At 54.6% G+C, this 18,945-nt stretch overlaps 1 protein-coding gene across 1 annotated transcript; it reads left to right on the forward strand.

The window, feature by feature from the left end:
• The first annotated feature begins 12,948 nt into the window (after positions 1-12,948).
• Positions 12,949-18,945, forward strand: ABHD12B (abhydrolase domain containing 12B). The gene is made up of 13 exons (XM_009899534.2): positions 12,949-13,079; positions 14,373-14,500; positions 15,297-15,399; positions 15,475-15,594; positions 15,867-15,897; positions 16,068-16,113; positions 16,203-16,332; positions 16,540-16,580; positions 16,826-16,905; positions 17,124-17,206; positions 17,907-17,985; positions 18,154-18,278; positions 18,619-18,945. The coding sequence occupies exons 1-13, from the start codon at positions 12,982-12,984 to the stop codon at positions 18,638-18,640; spliced, it is 1,086 nt and encodes a 361-aa protein (XP_009897836.2). The 5' UTR covers positions 12,949-12,981; the 3' UTR covers positions 18,641-18,945.

Raw genomic sequence — 18,945 nt, forward strand, 5'->3', positions numbered from 1 at the left:
GGTGAGCATCAACCATAGCATCCATGGCATGTAAAGACCAAAACCTCAAGGGCTGGTAGAGGTTCCAGGTCCCTCTATGCCACATCACACTGGCTCCATGAGCAGCTGATTTGGTGCAGCTGAAGCATCTGAGGGGTTTCAGGGGAAAATTGTTCCTTTGAGCTCCATAACCTGGGAGTTGGTTCCCAGGTGTTGCAGGTGATGCTTTAACTACCTTAGCAAGGAGATAAATAACTACTCCAACAGCAACACCTCCCCAGAGGCAGTGAGCAAAGCACGGCCCTCTGCCTGTCGTGGGGAGGGCATAAAGATCCCAATTGCTGCCTCTCCCACCACCCCAAACACCTCAGACCAGCAAGCCACCACATACATCCCACTCCATAGGCACAAAACATATTCCTGCACCAGATAAGCTCCTTTTAATGCTGGTCTGGGTGGCCAACACACCATCAATCTTCTTGGATGGCAGCTTGCAGCATCTCTGCTTTCTTCCACAGCCCCAGCCAAAGCCACGCAGAAAAGACATGTTCCCCTTGAGTCACTGCTCTTTTTAAGGTACTTCAGGTCAAACTATATCTGAAGGCAGAGAAGGGTTTGAGAAGGGACACTAAGGGTGGCAGCAACTCCAGCCCTTGAGCAGAGGTGACTCCAGAATGGAGACCAGCAAACAAAGCCCAGGTGGTTTCTCCACCACACAACCAAAGACTTTGTCCTTCTCTCCTAATGAATGACTTCTCGCCTCTCACACTAATCAGAGCATCACAGCCCCAGGAACTGTTTGGGGAGGGAAATTCCCTGTCCAAAATGAAGGATTCACCAGGTATCTGTTCATTCACCCAGCCTGGCTTGGGGCAAAATAACAGACTGGTGAGGACTGGGAGGGATCTCTGGAGATCATTCAGTCCAATCCCCCTGCTAAAGCAGGGCCACCCACAGCAGCTTGCCCAGGATCACAATGTCCGGGTGGGTTTGGAGTCTCTCCATAAAAGGAGACTCCACAACCTCTCTGGACAGTTTGCTCCATGGCTCCATCACCACAGGGTTCCCATGTCACCAACTGTGCTTACAGACATCCCAGAACAACTGGAGCTGCAAGGTGCAGCCTGATTTCACCCTACTGCCCACCACCACAGCCTCAAGGAACACACTGATCTGCAAGAGCATTGTAAGGTACCACATCAGCTTGTCCAAGCACCTTGTGGCCAAGGGGCAATCAGAACAGCTTGTCCCACCACCACAGCCAGAGAACTGGGAAATCTCCAGCACAAACACTGCAGCAGCCACGTCCTTGACTTTGCTGGTTGTAGAAGCAGATGCCAACGCAGAGCAGCACTGGGCCCCTGTGCCTGCTGAGGGATGCAAGGCTGGTGCCAAGCAGCATGTAGGGTCTATGGGACAGAAATAGCCCAGCCTGGCTGCCCTTTCTCCTGTGCTGACATGGGCAAGGACAGCAAGAGCGTGGACACAATCCCTCCTTCTGCCTCTCTACCTGACTCTCACACCTCCAGGGGCCCCATTTCTTCCACTCCCCCCAGATATCTCTTGAGGTGCTTTAGCAAAGCACCCAAGTGCTGTGGATGGTGCCAAAGAGTGCGGACAGATTTGCATTCATCCCAGGGCACAAAGGAAAAGTCAGCACCCAAAAACTCAGGTGTCTGCAAGCAGAAGGAAGACAAACTTGTTTCTCACACCAGCAACCCATTTCCTACCTGCACCCACTGGGCTCAATAGTGGCAGCTGCCGGGTACTGGTATGGGGAGTGCCTTTCCCACCACAAAAGGTGACTGCAAAGGTGGTTCCAACCCCTGGAGCTTCCCAGGCTTATTTGAGCATCCTCAGAATCAACCACCTCCTGCCCCTCAGAGACTTCTCTGGCACCTGACCCTGCTTCTGCACCACCAGAACCAGTTCTCCTACTTATCATGGAGAGCTCCCAATGCGTCCCCAAGCATTCATGCTGAAAGAAGACATCAAGACCCCCTCTTGGTGTCACACCCAAAGACACACCAGAAATGCACCCAAAGCAGACAGCCTTAAAAACTCACCCTAGATGAGTCCTGATGGGCTGACAGAGGAGACACTGGGGAGCCCAGTAAAATCAGCAAGAAACGTACAATCCTCAAAGAGCATCAGGTGCATGGCTCCTGCCTGGGGCCAGGCTTCCCCTACAGCCTGGGTGAGTTTTTGGTGAGGGCACTGTGGCTTCAGCAGCCTCACATCCCCAAGGTGAGGGATGGTTGGAGCTAACTGGGCTCCACACCAGCTTGGTGAGATCCAGTTGCCCCTGTGCAGCCTGAGGGAGGGGGATTTCAGCTTTCCAGCTGCAAAAGCATCAGAAATGAATAAAGAAAGGCGCTGCTCTTGGCCTACCTGTCAGTCAGTCAAGGACAGCGAGCAGCCGTCAGCGAGGCAATCCTGCACGCATCCTGCACAACCTCCATCTTAGGAAGGCAGCGCCGGCACGCAGCCGGCTGCGCAAGGTGACCCAAGATGCCTACTCCCGACTGAATTATTCAGCAGCTCATCAAGAATGGAAGGGGAAAAAAAAACCCAACCAACAACAAAACACCAGACCCAACCTTCCTACCTGATGAGCTCATGCGGCATCACCCAGCAGTCAAAATAATGAGGTCAGTGACATCAGGGACCCAGCGTGCCCAGCCACCCTCCGCTCCCGCGTGCCGGAGCTGCCTTCTCGAGGCTGGCAACGGGAGAGTGGCAGCAAAGAAAGGGCTATGAGGAGAGGCGGGGGGGGGGGGAACCAACACAAGAGGAACACAAAGCCTGAATTAAACCCCAGCCTTTCATCTCGGCTCCAGATGGACTAGCAGCTGAGATGCAGGAGGGCAGCCAGGAGCTGGCAGGATAATAGGAGGGGGGGGGAATGAGTGGGCGGCAGCTGAGCAGGGGCTCCTCGGTCCCCTGCAAGGAGACAAGGGACTGTTCCCCGCATAGGACATCACTCTGTTCAAATTTATAGCTGCCCTTCTGTTATGCCCTCCCCAAAATGACCAGCTTGAGCAGACGGTGAAGAAAGGGGCAAGTTTAGGAACTCCTTGGAGCCACAACCGCGTTATTCTTTATCTCTCTTCTCCCTAACACAAGCCCCGAGCAGTAAACCATTGAGGGATGAGAGGTTTTCCCCCCAGCATTTCTTTCCTTCCTTTAAATCCAATGCCTCCTGAGACCCAGATAACCTTCCTGGCACAGAATGTAGAGGCTTGATAGGGCTCAACTCCCAGCTAAATTTAACTCAAACAATATAGGCTTAAACAGTAATTACCATTCTGCATATTAAGCGCCTGGAATCAATATCAACCTCTAAGCTTTCACCTCAAACTTACGAAGACATGGACTACCTGGTCAACCGTCATGTGGAGACATGACAATTCTCAACATGCCTTTTTTTAGTTCAAAACAGGGTTAATGCAGACAGCATGTTTGCATGACATGAGGGTCTTGCAGAGCTTAGGATATTAGAAGAGACTTTTCCACTGAAAGGGTTCTGAAACGCTGGAGCAGGCTGCCCAGGGAGACGGTTGAATCCCCATCCCTGGAGGTGTTTAAAAGATGCAGGGGTGTGGTGCTGAGGGACATGGCTTAGCACCAGCCTTGGGAGAGTTAGATAATGGTTGAACCCCATGATGCTAAAGGTCTTTTCCAACCAAAATAATTCTATGATCTCAGGGATGCTCTGCCTGGTTGCATCTCCAGGGCACATAGCTATGAGCTACATTGCCTCCACCCTAACCAGCCCTTCCCACAAGTCACTGGCCTGAAGCAAGTCATGTCCTTCAAGGGATAGGAAAGAAAAATGTTGCTGTCGCTGCTGCTCTTGATTGCTTCCACTCAAGCAAGGGCCTAGCAATTAGCAGCAAGTGCCTGGTGAAGCAGCATCAATTGGCCATCTCCAAAACATAAGCACCTGCTCCCCAAGAAGTAGCCATTTGGGAGTGCCCACACGGGTTAAAAGAAACTGATCCTTGTGTCTGCTCTTGGGACAAGCAGGATGATGTGAACACAGCTGGCAAAAGCCACCAAGACCCCAATTTTTTAATGGCAGGGTTTATGACAAGACTCCCAGCAGCTACCAAAACCAAACCCTTGAGACAACTCCAACTTTTCCAGCAAGAGCACATCTAACTCATCATCCCCTGCCCCAAATGAATCATCTCACCAATCACAACTGTGTTTAAGCTACCATACACACACACCAACCCCCCAGTGGTGCTGCTTGGGTCCAGGTGATTTTGGAGCTCAGCCCTGCAATATTCCATCTGATGGACTGAAGCTGTAAGAGGATAGATTTAGACTGGATATTAGGAAAAAAAGCTCTAGAGTGAGGGTGGTGAGACACTGGGACAGGTTGCCCAGAGAGGTCATGTATGCCCCTTCCCTGAAGGTGTGCAAGGCCAGGTTGAATGAGGCCTTGAGCAGCCTGGGATAGTGGAAGGTGTCCTTGCCCATGGCAGGAAGGCTGGAACTAGATTATCTTTAAGGTCTCTTCCAACACAAACAACTATATTTATCTATGACTCTTAGAAAGCAGCAGTTCCACAAAGGCTCTCACTGAGAAACCAAAGGAAAGACAAAAAAACCCCAACCAACCAACAAAATCCCAACAAAACAAACAAAAAAACCCTCCAACCAACACACACCACAAAAAGCCAATCAAGCTCCCAAATATCAGTAAATCACTTGACAGCATGCCTGGCTCTCCAAGGGTCACCACCAAAGTCAACTCTACAGCTGGCAGTTCCTCCTCCCCATTGAGCACGGTCATAATTTTCACAGCCCTGCTGCTTTGCACCTCAACACCACCTCTCCAAAACCACATCAAACCCCTCCAAAGTCAGCAGAGATAAAGAGATTCTGTTAACCAAGCTCTGCTCTGGTTTAGCAAAGCACCATAAATTGATGGAGAGGGCTTCAAAAGGAGCCCAGAGGTTTGAATATTCACGCCAGCCTGGGATTTGCATTGTAATAGGGTCTTTCAAAGAGCTGCCTTCCCTTTTCCAAGGGAAAACAAAGCGCCCATCTGGTTTGATTTTCGGAAACTGGGCTGGATTCGGGGTATCAGCTCAATAATTCGGGGAGCCCCGGGTGTGATAAAGCCCAAGGTCCAAGGCACAAAGCTGATTATTGCTGAAGTAAACAAAGCAAGCTGGCAGTTGATCCAGCAATGCCAGGAAAGGAGGGATTTGGGAATTCCCACCCAGCTCAGTCCTGCACCGGCTCAGATAACGATGCTGAATCACAGCGATAACTCCAAGCTTCTCACCGGCATCCCCAGTTCAGGCAGCGAGGAAGATTCATAGAACGGTTTGGGTTGAAAGGGACCTTAGAGATCATCTAGTTCCAACCCCTGTGCCATGGGCAGGGACACCTTTGTATCCAACCCAAAATGACACCTAGTTGTATGGAACACCCATCTCCAGTAGTTCACCCCCCTTTTCCAGGTTGTGGATTTGGGGCTTCTCCTGGCTCACAGCCTCAGCTCCATCCTTAGCCCACCACAAGTGACAGGCCCACACTCTGCAACCAGACAGCAGATGCTGTCTGCCACCCTTGGTGACAGCAAGGGCTCCGCCGATGACAAAACAACTGCTGTTATTAATTCCTCCAGCCACAGCCTGCTGCTTCCTCAGCTCAGCCCAAGCAGAGTTGGTCCAAACCCCGTTCCTGGTGTTTTGGGGTGTCTGGAGCATCTCTCCAGGGATGGGACAGGGATAGGGACGTACCACAGGATGAAATGCCCTTGGCAGGATGCCCCATCAGACCACTGCCACTCGAGCAAAGACCACTGACAGGGACTGTGGGGGCTTTTGAATGGTCTCCATCCATTCTGGCACAACTCTGTCTCAAAACCCCCACTGCACCCTACAGCTATGAAACCCCCGACCCCCTCCTCCAGCATCTCACTCTTCCTCCATCAACCCTGTCCTCTTCTCCAGCACCTCTTCCTGCCATCAACCCCCTCCTCCTCTCCAGCATCTTTCCCTTCTTCTTCCAGCAATCCCTTCCTTCCTTCTCCAGTAATCCCCTTCTTCTTTTCAACATCCCCTCCATCCTTCAGTATCCCTCTCTCCTTCCCAGCACTCCACCCCTTCCTCCCTAGTATCCCTTTCCCTCCTCAAGCATCTCCCCACTTCTTCCAGTATCCCCCATTCTCCCTTCCAGTACCTCCCCTCTCTTCTTTCCAGCATCCCCTTCCCTCCTCAAGCATCTCGCTGCTTTCTCCAGCCTCCCCTCTCTCCCTTCCAGTATCCCCTTTCCCCTTCCAGTATCCCCTCTTTCCTCTTTCCAGCATCTCCTTCCCTCCTCGTCTCCTTGTTTCCTTCATCCTCCCCTTCTCCCTTCCAGTATATTCTCCTCTGCTCCTTTCAGTATCGTCCTCCCTCCTCATTTCCAGTATTCCCCCTTCCCCCCCGCCTTCCCCTCCTCACTATCCCCTCTTTCCCCTTTCCAGTATCCCCCCGCTCCTTTCCAGCATTCCCCCATCTCCCCCTCCAGTATTCTCCCTTTCCAGCTCCCCTTTCTTCCAGCATCTCCCACTCCCCCTCCATTACCCACCTTCTCTCCAGCACCCACCGCTCCCGTCGCTCCCTTTCCCCCGCCGTCCCGTCCCGTTTCCCGACACACGCGGTGGCAGCCCCGGGAAGGGGCGGGCTGCACCCCGGTACCGCCCGCAGAGGAGGAGGGACCGGAGGCGGCAGCCAGGACCCCCTCCCCCACCCCCACTCCTGGAGTCCCGGTAAATTCCCGCTCTCACTCCCCTCCCGGGCTCACCCGGCGCTGCTGCCGGTGCCGGTAGCTCCGGGCGCGGCGGAGCGGAGCCTGCGGTGCGGTGCTGTGCTGGGAAGTAGGGAAACGGGAACGGTACCAGGGGAGGCGCCGCGTTCAAATGCGGCCGTGTTTATTGGGCAGAGACTCGGAGGCGGCCCCACGGGGATTGCGGGACAGCCCCGGGGCGGGGTGAACCGGCAGCCTTTGTGCGCCCGGGACCGCCCCTTGCCTGGCACCGGCGGAGTTCGGCACCACGGGGGGCGGTGAGGAGGGGTCCCACAGGCTCTGCAGCATCCCCGGTAGCATCACTGTGGTCCCTGATGTCCTGCTCCCGGGTAGCATCACACTGGCTCCCCACTGTGTTGCACCCCAGGGTGGCATCACGTTGGTTCTCACCATCCTGCTCCCTAGGATGGCAGCAACCTGGCTCCCTGCTGTCCCACACCCCAAGGTGGCACCAACCTGGCTTCTCACTGTCCTGCTCTGCAGGGTGGCATAACTGGTTTCCACCAACCTGCATCCCAGGGTGGTCTCTACCCTAGCTCTCCACTGTCTTATTCCCCGGGTGGCACCACCCACACTCCCCATTGTCCTGCACTCCAACATGGCTTTGTTCTGGCTCCTCACTGTCCTCTCACCTGGGTGGCATCGCCCCTCTTTCTGTTATCCCACACTCCAGAGTGTCATGACCCCAATCCCTCCCTGTCTTGCGCCCCATGATGACATCACCACAGGTCTCTGCTGTCTTGCACCTCAGGGTGCCATCACTCCAGGTCCCCATTGTCCTGTCCTTTGCACAGCATCACCCTGGCTCCTTGCCGTCCTGCACCCCAGGCTGGCATCACTATGGCTCCCCACTGTCCTACACTGTCCCTGGGGACATGGCCCTGCAGCTCCTCAGTGTCCCAGAAAAACAATGGTACATCACCTGAGCTGCCTCATGCCTGAGGGTCACATCACCACGTCACCCCACTGTCCCCCACCCTGGGACATGCGCACCCTGGCTCCTTGCAATCCTGGGGCCTGCAGGGCTGACAACCCCCCTGGGTGTCCTTGTGTCACCATGATGTGGGGTCACCCTGCACCTTGTGGCACCCACCAGTCACCCTAGCACCCATGGTGGCTTGGCACATTGACCCGCCTGTGCCCCCACTTGCTTTAGTGCGGGGACACAAGCAAGGATAACCCTCTGCCCCATCAGCCATCCCACAGTGAGGGCTGCGGGGCTCTGACACATCATCTATGGCCACCATCCAAACTCAATCCCTTTACTTAAACCTCAGCAGCCCTCATTAGAGGCTGGAGCAGACACAGACTGAGTGACAGAGAGCTGGCTGTCCCTAAGGGTTGTGGCTTGTGGATTCTCTGGTGCCTAATAAAAGGTTCAGCTCACATTTCAATCTGCCCTTGCACAATTGCAGGGGCTCATTTTTGCTTTTGGAGAAGACACTGGGGACATCATAACTTTTCTACCCTCTTCCCCTGTTTTTAAGGCACCTGAAATAGGCCTGTGGGCTCAAAATATTTAGGAATATGAAACAAAGGCAACACAAAACCTCACAGGCAGATGCTCGGATGTTTGGTCAGTTGCACAAGCCTTGCATCAAAGTGCAACTGGGCTTAAACCCCGAGCAGATCCTGCAGAGGTTTGCCCCTCAGTCCCACTGACTACCACCAGAGACAAGAGCCCACACATGAGCTAAAAAGTGTAATAGGGGAGTAGAGCTTCTCTGTGAGGAGCCTGGAGAAGAACAGACTGAGAGGGGATCTTATCTTTAGTCAAACATTGGAACAGGCTGTCCAGGAAAGTGGTGGAGTCACCATCCCTGGAGGTGTTCAAAACACTTGTGGACAAGGCACTGTGGGACGTGGTTTAGGGGGAATCGTGGTGTTGGGTTGATGTTTGGACTTCATAGCATTTTCCAATCTTAATGATTCTATGATCAATGCTGATCAATATCTAAAGGGTAGAGGAAAAGAGGATGGGCCCAGACTCTTGTCAGTGGTGCCCAGCAACAAGACAAGGGGAAGTGGGAACAAACTGAAACCCAGGAGGTTCCATCTGAACAGGGGAAGAAACTTGTTTGCTGTGAGGGTGCTGGAGCCCTGGAGCAGCCTGCCCAGAGAGGTTGTGGAACCTCCTTTTCTTAAGAGATTCTAAACCCACCTGGACATTGTGTTCCTGGGCAAGCTGCTGTGGGTGACCCTCCTTTATCAGAGTGGCTGGGCTGGAGGATATACAAAGCCCCTACCAGTATGACTTAGGGTGCTGCAGCACCCAGGGTCGATCTGCTGCCTGCCAGGTACATGGCAAAAGCAAATGGGTCTTTCAGCATCAAGCAAAGCCCTGCCCAAGGATGGGGCCATGTCCCCGCATGGTGACTTTAAAGGGAAGGGAACCTTGGTGAGTGGCTTTGCTGGACAGATGTTAGCAACCACGGCTTTGTGCCGGGGGAGGGCTTTTTTGTTTGGGTGTTTTAACATTTGCCATTTTTCTCTGAGTCTTTCTTCAGCGCTGACACTTCCCCGAGGTTTTCCTTTCTTTTCTTTTCTCTCTCTCTTTCCTCATTTTTTCCCCTCCCAGCCCCAGCTCAAACCCTTTTTCACCACCACATTATGTTGAAGTTGAAACCATCTGGTGCTTTGTTTTGTTGCGAGCCCGGCTGAGCCCGGTGAGTGCCAGGACCTTTATTCCTCAACCCCTCCTCCTCCTCCTCCTCCTCCTCCTCCACTACCACCTCCTCCTCCTCCTCCTTCTCTTCGCTAATCCAAGTGACAGCCCCGAAACATCTCCTCCAGTCACCCAACAAAGCAGCTCGGCGCGTGTTTGGAGGCATGCATTCAGCCGGGTGATGGAGACATGCAGCTCCCCCGATGTCCCCATAGAATCAGAGAATTGTTTTAGTTGGAAGAGACCTTTAAGATCTTTGAATCCAACCTGCAACCTAAGACCACCACGGCTATCAAAACATGTCCCAGAGTGCCACGTCCACATGTTTCTTGAACACCTGTGTCCCCACAGGGATGTGCAGCCCCCCCCCCCCCCCCCCCCCCCCCGGCTTCTTGGTGCAGTGCAAATTCCTGACTCATTTTTAAGACCAGCTGTTAGCAAAGGCATCCTGATTTTATTCCCTCCCCCCTTTCTCCCAGGAGGAAAGCATTTTTCAAGCATCCCTGGAGCCTCAACAGACACAGACCCCCACCAATCTATTTTTGGAGCCCCTTTCCAGCAAGCAGCTGCATTTGATGGTGGCATTTGCAGCCAGCCCTGGAGGAAGGAAACCTCCTGCTCGCCCACGCTGTCACGTGTGACACACCGCACACACAAAAAAAGCACATGTGGGAAAATCCAGGATTGCTGGACACAATCTGCCTCCAACGGCTGGGCCGGTCCCAGTGCTGTGAGCTCAAGGGTTGGCACAAAGCCACCCCAAAAAAATGGGGTCAGTGGCTGCGGGCGCCTGCGCAGGCAGTGGGTGACCCCTCTGCGAGGCCATGGGTGCTGAGTCCCTGTAGGAACACCCTCCCAGCACCGCTCTGGCTGCCCCGTCATGCTTTCCTTCCCATTTCCCCGGTACAATGGGGTGCTTTGTTCTGCTGGGGAGAGGAGAAGTCCAGCCACGTCCCATGGGAGCTCTGGGGGAGCCAAAAGCTGCTCATGCCTTCTGGGGGTCTCCTCCCATTGTGCCATGTTGGGCAAGACACCCTTCGCCCTAGTCTCTTACTGGAAAAAATGGCCTGGAAATAGCAGGGCAATAAAATAAAGACACAAAAAGTAGGAGGAAAAACAAAAAAGGGGGAAAAAAAAAGGGAAAAAAAAAAAGAAGGATGAAACCATCATCAAAAAGTAAACAAAGGGGGCATTTAGGAAAAGAAGCTGTAGGAAAATCCAGCTGGAAAGCTCTCCATCCCCCAGCTGGTGAAGGGAGAAGTTTGGGATGAAATAAGTCCAAACTTGGATATTTTTGTTTACCTGAAACAATGGCGAGCTGCAGCAGTTCCGCATCTCCTCGGCTGCAGCTCGTTGCTGCCATCCCATGTCCAGCCCCCACTGCACAAGTCTCATTTCCGCCACCGGTGCTTGGGCCTCAACCTGCTCATCCTTTCAGCTGCAGGATCTTCCCTCCAGCCAAGGAGATCCTCAGATTTGCAACGTTTGCTGTGCCAGAGCCTTGCTGGAAGAAGTATTTGCAAGGATGCTCCATTGCAGTGTGTGTCGCCAAAGCTTCTACAGAACTTCATGCTGACTTCCTTCAGCTCCCACTGCCAGATAAAGTCCTAGAAGGCAGCACTGCCTATACCCTTTTCATCCCTGTGGACCACAAAGAGAAGGTGCTGGGGATCACCTATCCCTTCGTCTTCATGATGATGTGCTGCTGTGTACCCCAGCTGCAGCCCCAGCACCTACATGGGAATGGGGTGAAATGAGGATGGAGGGAAAAAGCTCTTGGGTATGTAAAACCAGCTGGTTTTGCTGGTCGCTTCTACTATCTTCTTCTTTGCATGTAGCATGAGATAAGCAGCTTGCAGGTGGCATGTGCCACCTTATTGCAACACCTGCTGACTGTGAATGCACAACCACCTGCCCACAACCCTGGATTGACCAGACCAGTTTGTCTTTGGATTTGCAATCAGGATCAGCTCAGTCTGTGGCCACATAAACCTCACTGATTCACACAGCTGCACATGAGCGTCTCACCAAGCCCATAACCATGGGCACTGGAGTGCCACATGCCCAACTCCTGCCTTGTGCCAGCAGTTTGTCCCACCATCGTATAATGGTTTGGTTGGAAAGAATCTTAAAGATCATCAAGTTCCAAACCCCATGCCATGGGCATGGACACCTCCTCCTGGACCAGGTTGCTCAAGGTCCCATCCAACCTGGCTTTGAACACTTCCAGGCTTGGAGCCTCCCAAACTTCTCTGAGCAACCTGTTCCAGCGCCTCACCATCCTCATGGGGAAGAATTTCCTCCTAATGTCTAATCTAAATCAATCTTCTTCCAGTCTGAAGATCTTTTGGATATTTTGATAAAGAACCTTACAAAAATACACTGCTCAAAAATACAAGAATCAAAGGAACTGCTCAAAACTGCAAGAATCAAAGGAACAAGCATCTCCGGGGGACAAAAACAGAAGGAAAATGAGTTAGTTTCATGTCCCACCAATCACAGGAGCTCAGGAAAAGCAGCACAGATTTTGCTTCGGAAGGTAGGTGGGACTAGAGCAGCTCGAAAGGCCAGCACAGGCTGAGTGCTCCTCTGCAAAAAGGCTTCTCTCCAAGCCTTGCTCTCCATGCTCCATTTAAGCAAGTCCTCCTGGTTGTGGACCCCACTGGCAAACAGGGTGATGCAGACCGTGTCCCAGCCATGTGTGCATTCAGGCAGCACATCCTCCTGCACCTGGCAGATTTTCAACTGGGAATACTGGTGAAACTGGCTTAATTCTTTCCTGGTGGGAAGCTTCAGCCTATGAAGTTCTGTCTGACTCAGCCTGACAAAGCTGTGGGTGAGAGAGAACAACCAGCAGCAGGTTTGTCCCCTTCTAGCTGAAGCCAAGGGTCACCAAGTTTGGGCTGAAAAAGCTTTTTTCCTTTATTTTGGGTATTGTCTAGTAAGATGGACTCTCCTTGCCGTGGCAAGGTTGATTTTCCCAGTGTGTCCCCATGCTGTTGGCTCCCAGCTCCCCGTAAGGGATAGGGGACTGCGGCCCCAGTAAGGTCCCCCCATTCCCTGGGGTGCCCCGGGGCTCCCCCTACGTCCCAGAGCCCAGGCAGGGCGCGGCCAACCAGCAGAGGCAGCCCACGCCCCACCCCGGGGCTCTGGGGAGCGCGGCTTGGTCTGGAGGACGCGGCAGGTGATTGGCTGAGAATGGAAGATGTAGGCGGGAGCGGAGGGGGAGAGAGGAGAGGTAGGGAGTGAGGAGGGGCCTAGGCGCGTGAGGCGTGGCCTGGCTGCATGAGGTGACTGTGATTGGGTGGGAGGCGGGGCCTGGCTGTGCGGGGTGCAGCTTTATTGGCCGTGGGGCGTGCCCCGGCCTCGTGGGGCGTGCCCCGACTGCCTGCACCAGGATTTTATTGCCGAGGCGTGGGCTGTCTGCGCGGGTTGTTATTGGCTGTGAGGCGGGGCCTGTGTGCGTGGGGCGGGGTTTGTTTGACGTCGGGCGGAGCTTGGAGGCAGTGGCAGAATCAGGAGCGATGCGGCGACGAGGGGAGCGGGGCCTCGGCGACAGCGGGGACAGGGACGGCGACAACGGCCATGCAGAGGGCAGGAACAACACGGCCCGGCGGCAGCGGTGAGGGCCCAACGCGGGGTGGGCAGCCCGGGCTGCTGGGCTAGTGTGGGGGGCTCTGCTGGGCGCACGTGTCCCTGTCCCTGTGTGGCGTTTCTCTGACGGGTGCCCCTGTCTTTCGCCACCACGTGACTGTGTCCCCTGTCATTGTGTCGCATGTTCCGTAGGTCCGTCCCCGTGCCACGGCCGTGATCCTGCGTCGGGGCTGTCACCTCGTGCTGTGGCCGTAACCCCACGTGTCCCCCTCCAGCCGCGGCTGTGCCCAGCCTTGTACCACAGCCGTGCCCCCATGTCATCCCGCCATGGCTGCGATCCCATATCATGGCCATGAACCCCACCCCCGATCATGATGGCACCTTGTGCCGGTGTCCCCATGTTACCTTGTTATCCCTATGAAGCCACGTGGTGGCTTGTTCCTGTGACAGTTGTCAGAGGTACCCCTTGGTGGACACCTCTCCCTGGTCCCAGCTTGTGAGGTGTTGTGCCAGAGTGGGTGTGAGTTCTCAGTCCTGCACTTAAACGTGAGGTGTGGACCAGGAGTAGCACCCAGTAATTAACTGAAGCAGCCCTGAGGGCTTTGCAGGTCCGTTGCTGCTGCTGTACAGCGGGACAGCTCACACCACAGTCTGGGAGGGTGACTGGGTTTTGAGGAGCTCCCCATGGCTTATGGCACCCTGCACCCTCTTGGCCTACCCAGAGGACCATGCCAACCTGCCCTGGCACCTGTTTTCTCAGCATCTTGTGGTACTTTGCAGGGCAGGCAACAGGCTAAATCTGTTTCAGCAGCAATGATGGTGACCTTAGGCACACAGTGGCTTGGACACATAGCAGAAACCTCTGCTCTAAATTTCCTAGTGCTGGAATAGTTTGCCTGTCATCTGGCACTATCATCCCATGAGAGATACTGGTGCTGGGCAAGCTGCAGCTCTTAGCTTTCTATTCCCTCTTGGAAACTGGGGCTGACTGGTGACTCACTGGGTGCATACCCCTGCCCATTGAAGCAGGAAGCTGTTGGAGGTGGTTGCACTCCTCACCTGTGCTGGTGGCACTTGAGGAACATTGCTGTGGAAACTGGTTTCTCCCATTGTGCTGGGGGCTCCCCAAGGCCCTTTCCCAGCTTTGCTCCTTTTGCCTGAAAAATTGCAAGGGGACACAAAGAGCAGCTTCAAACCCTTGTGGAGCAAAATCCACTGTGACCAACCATCACAACTAGGATTGGGAATGAGGACCCCACTCTGCGGTGTCCCAAAACCCTTGTGGTGGGAGGGGATGTGCTGATGGGCGTCTGCCTTCCAGGGGCCGCCTGGCCTGGTGCCCTGGCCTGCGCACGCTCCTGCTGGACCTGCTCCTCATCTATATCTCCGTGCCCTTCCTCATCCGCCTCTTTCCCTACGTGCTCACCAAATTCGTCTTCCTGAACTTCCGTGAGTGCCTGGAGGCTGTCCCAGCCGAGAGAGCCCCTCCCAGAGATTCGGCAAGCAGGGAGCTGGGGGTGGATGTCCCCAGAAGGTGGGTGGGGCTGCACCCAGCACTTGGGTGGCACCAGGACAGCACCGTGGGCTGCAAGAGGAGCCACAGAAGGAACTTCTCCGTTGGTGCCTCACGTTTTGCAAGCTCCAATAACTCAGTGCTGCCAACCCTATTTGCTGCCAGATGTTGCAACACATCTGGGCATGCAGGGTGTCAACAGAGCAAGGAAAGAAGGTGGGATGTGGTAGTAGAGGGCTGTGCTCACCTGCTCCCTCCCTGAGCTGGGTATAGCACAGCCCTTAACTTCTGAGCAAATTATCTAACAAAAAATAACATTGTTTTGGGAATAATGCTTAAAAGCAGCTGGGAATGAGGGTTCCTGGGTACTTCTGGTGGGGTCTTCTCACTGCTGATAAATAGCTAAAGTATAGAGGGCAAGATGGCCCAAACTCTTTGCAGTGGTGCCCAGTGACAGGATGAGGGGCAACAGGCACAAACCCTCTGGGTTCCACCTGAACAGGAAACTTCTTTGGTGTGAGGGTGCTGGAGCAGGCTGCCCAGGGAGGTTGTGGAATCTCCTCCTTTGGGAAGATTCCATACTCACCTAGAGGTTGTGATCCTGGGCTAGCTGCTGTGGGTGCCCCTGCTTTAACAGGGGGGTTGGACTGGATGATCCATAGAGGTCCTTTTCAACCCCCACCATGCTGGGATTCTGTGCTGCCCAAGTGAAGGCTGTGATTTCTCCATCAGTGGCCTTCCCCTTCTTCGTGGACCTTCGTCGGCCAGAGCTGCTGCTGAACAACACCGTCAGCCTGTACCTCACCACTGAGCCAGACATCACAGTGGGAATCTGGTGAGCAGGGCAGCCCTGGCATCTCTTGTGGGCACAGGTGGGACCTCTGGGGTAACGCTGCTCTGGTTTCTCCAGGCACACGCTGCCAGGCAGCAGAGCACCAGAGGCACAGGGCAAGGACCAGCACTGGTACGAGGAGGCACTTGCTGATGATCACCCTGTGATCATCTACCTGCATGGCAATGGGGGGACCAGGTGAGTACCCAAGAGCATGCTTGTACCTTTCCCAGGGGAAGACTTCTCCCAGGGGAGCTCCAGCTGGAGGTGCTGTGGTGGTTTCTGACCTCATGGGCCAAGGGAGAAAAGTGCCTTTGAGTTAAAGGGAAACATCAAAACCCACCCACCCCAGAGCATCCAGCTCTCTTCTCCTGGGAAAAGGTCACTTTGGTCCCTTACCTGGACCAGTGCTGGCAGGGAGGGTGCTTTGAGGGTCCTTCCCCAAGATCTAACCTCCCTGTCTCCTTCAGAGCTGCAAGCCACCGTGTCCAGTTCTTGAAGGTAAGTGGTCCCCTGTGTGGGGACCAGAACCTGTTTGGAGTAAAGCTCCTTATGCTGGCTCTGGGAACCCCAGAGGGACCCTGGGCAGAGTGAGCTCAGCCACTCTGGGTGGGTGTTGGGCTGCATCCCCCTGCCCCCCAGGATGTAACGTGATTCTGCTCCTCCGACAGATGATGGGGGCTGCTGGCTTCCACATCCTAGCTCTTGACTACAGAGGTAAAGTCACTTCCTGGCCCCTTGCTGAGTGACCTCCGTGGGGACAGTCCCTCCACCAGTGTCATGACACCGAACCATGTCCCCCGCAGGCTATGGGGACTCCAGTGGGCACCCCACGGAGAGTGGCTTCACTACGGATGTTCTGGCACTCTATGACTGGGCCAAAGCACGGAGTGGGAACAGCAGCATCCTCTTCTGGGGACACTCCTTGGGGACAGGGTAGGTGTAGGGACAGATGAAGTGAGGACACCCTGTGGGTGCTGGGGCCAGACTGGTGCCACCCGGAGATGGACCATGGGGCTGGAGCAGCTCCTTGGTGGAGGCCCCTGCAAGTAAAAGCCACCAGGGAATGGGGTGCTGAGGGCACCATGCACCCCATCAGGACTTTGTGGCTGCTCCCCCTCACTGTCTCCTCTCTTGTCACAGGATTGCCACAAACGTGGCAAGGAAGCTGCAGGAGGAACGAGGTAAGGGCCAGTGTGGCTATGTCACCACAAATTTTTGGGGGCCACAGAAGGGCTGAGGATCCCTGTCACTCTCTGCTCAAGCATCAGGCTTGGCCCTTGTGGTGATGACAAGTGACTGTTCTTATCCTCCCTTGTGGGAGGGAGCTGTTTTGGCCTCCTAGCTGCTGCCTGGGATGGAAGCACACACTGAGGTGTGTGGATGGACCCTCCAGGCCATGCCTGCTCTTGCCCCATTTTATTCTCAGGGGTCCAGGTTGACGCTGTGGTCCTGGAGTCACCCTATACCAACATCCGTGATGCAGCTGCTCACATCCCCATCACCAAGGTGAGCCCCAGAACTCTGTCCATGGGGTCCACCAGCAGTGATGGGTGGGGAGCTCTGTCTGTGGGGTCCCTCTGTGGTGATGGGTGGTGGGCTCTGCCTGTGGGGTCTCCCAGTGGTGGCATCCCCAGCCACACAGGCCTCACCCCAGCAGAGGCAGGGTACATCAAAGGCATGATTTAGCACCCCTCTCCCCCCACCCCCAACTCTCTCCCTGGCAGATCTACCGCCAGTTCCCAGGGTTTGGGTACCTCATCCTGGACTCTCTAGCCCTGGGCGACATGTTCTTCCGCAGCGATGAGAAGTGAGTTCCTGCAGGGATGTGGGGATGATGCTGGGACCACCTGGAAGAGGAGGGATAGCTTGGACAGGTCACACCACATAGTTCCTCTTGTGTTTGCCCAGCTTACTCATGCTTTAAAGTGGCTTTTTATTTGCGTAACTTCAGATATCAACTTTACTTTTGAGCAAAGTCCACAAACCAACATTGGGTTTTTCTGGAGCCCTACGTGCTCAAGTGCCACCCAGATTGCAGCACCCACACCCAGGGGTGGCAGGTCCCTCCTCCTGCCTAGTTGTGGGCATCTTTGCCAAAAGCCACCACCTGTTTGACAGGTGTTTTTTTTAACCCTGAGGACCCCATTGCAGGGGTTTAAAAGTTATTAGGATGCTGGGGTGAGCAGCATGGACAGAGCAGCAGAGTCATTTGGGTTTGGAGGCCTTTAAGATCACAAAGTCCAGCCATTAACCCAACACTGCTGGGGTCACTGCTAAACCCCATCTCTCAGCACCAGATCTAGATCTCTTTTCAATCTTTCCAGGGATGAGGGCTCCATCACTGCCATGGGCAGCCTGGCATCATCAAGTTGGGGAAGTTCTTCTGGGTGGGCTGAGGTAGCTCTGTAAGGCAACATCAGGGAAAGGGAGTCAGGTTTGCCCGGGGAGGCTTCCATGGGTCTGGCAGCTCCAGAGTGAATCCCCCTTGCTGTGCTTGCTGCCCGCAGTGTGAAGGTGCTGGCCTGCCCGCTCCTTATCCTGCATGCAGAAGATGATGATGTGGTGCCTCCACATCTGGGTCGCAAGGTGAGACCACCATCCTCTCCCTGTGGGCATTAACAGGGCTTGGGCACTAGTCTAGCCTGGTTTTGGGGCACTGAAGAGGAGGGAGAGGGGGTGGCCTTCCCCAGGGTGCCAGGAGGGGATTTGGGGACCTCTGTGCATGCTGCTAACCGTGCTCCCATCCCCTGGCAGCTCTTTGAGACAGCACGCAGTGCCTACAAGGACAAAACCAAAGTGAAGTTCATTACCTTTCCTGAAAAACTTGGCCTGGGCCATGACTATATCTCTTTCAATCCAGAGCTGCCCACCTTGGTGAAGTAAGTATTGCTCCAGAAATGGGGTGGGAGGCATAGAATGAGTTTTGGTCACTTCTTCCAAGGGTGCATCCCCCTTGGACACAACCACACAGGTGCCTTGACCTTGCTCCTTCACCTCCGTATGGTGCTGGCATCAATTTTTTTGAGGTTCAGCCTCTAAGCTCATCCTCAGCCTTGGTAGCATGGGGAAGGGGCCCTGAGGACAGCACTCAGTTGCTCTTCAGCCTGGGTGCTTTTCTGTAAGCCCAGCTCAGACCCAGATCCAGGGATCAGAAATGAAGCTCTTGAGCAGCACAGCATGGTCAGTGATACAGTGAAGGTTTATTTGGTCTTGTTGCAGAGACTTCTTGAAGATGAAGTGACACCAGCTGCTGTGTGCAGTGACCACAAGCACTCCCCCCCAGTCCTCTCCAGGACCCCCCTCCCTGCCAGCTGCACTGAACTTACTGCTCTATGTAATAAAAACTACTGAGAAGCGTCCCCCCTCACTCACTGCCTTGAGGGAGCTTCAGGTTGCTCAGCAGATGGAGACACCACTGTGACCTGGGTGCTGCTACTGGGTTAGGACCCCCCTGCAAGCCCTTTTGGGGAACACCACATGCAGCACTGGTGGGGATGCATGAACGTGACTCCAAACAGAACCCCTAGCAAGAGCGGGGCCAGCAAG

This window comes from Dryobates pubescens, chromosome 5 (genome assembly GCF_014839835.1).
Source record: "Dryobates pubescens isolate bDryPub1 chromosome 5, bDryPub1.pri, whole genome shotgun sequence".
In the NCBI taxonomy this organism is placed as follows: domain Eukaryota; kingdom Metazoa; phylum Chordata; class Aves; order Piciformes; family Picidae; genus Dryobates; species Dryobates pubescens.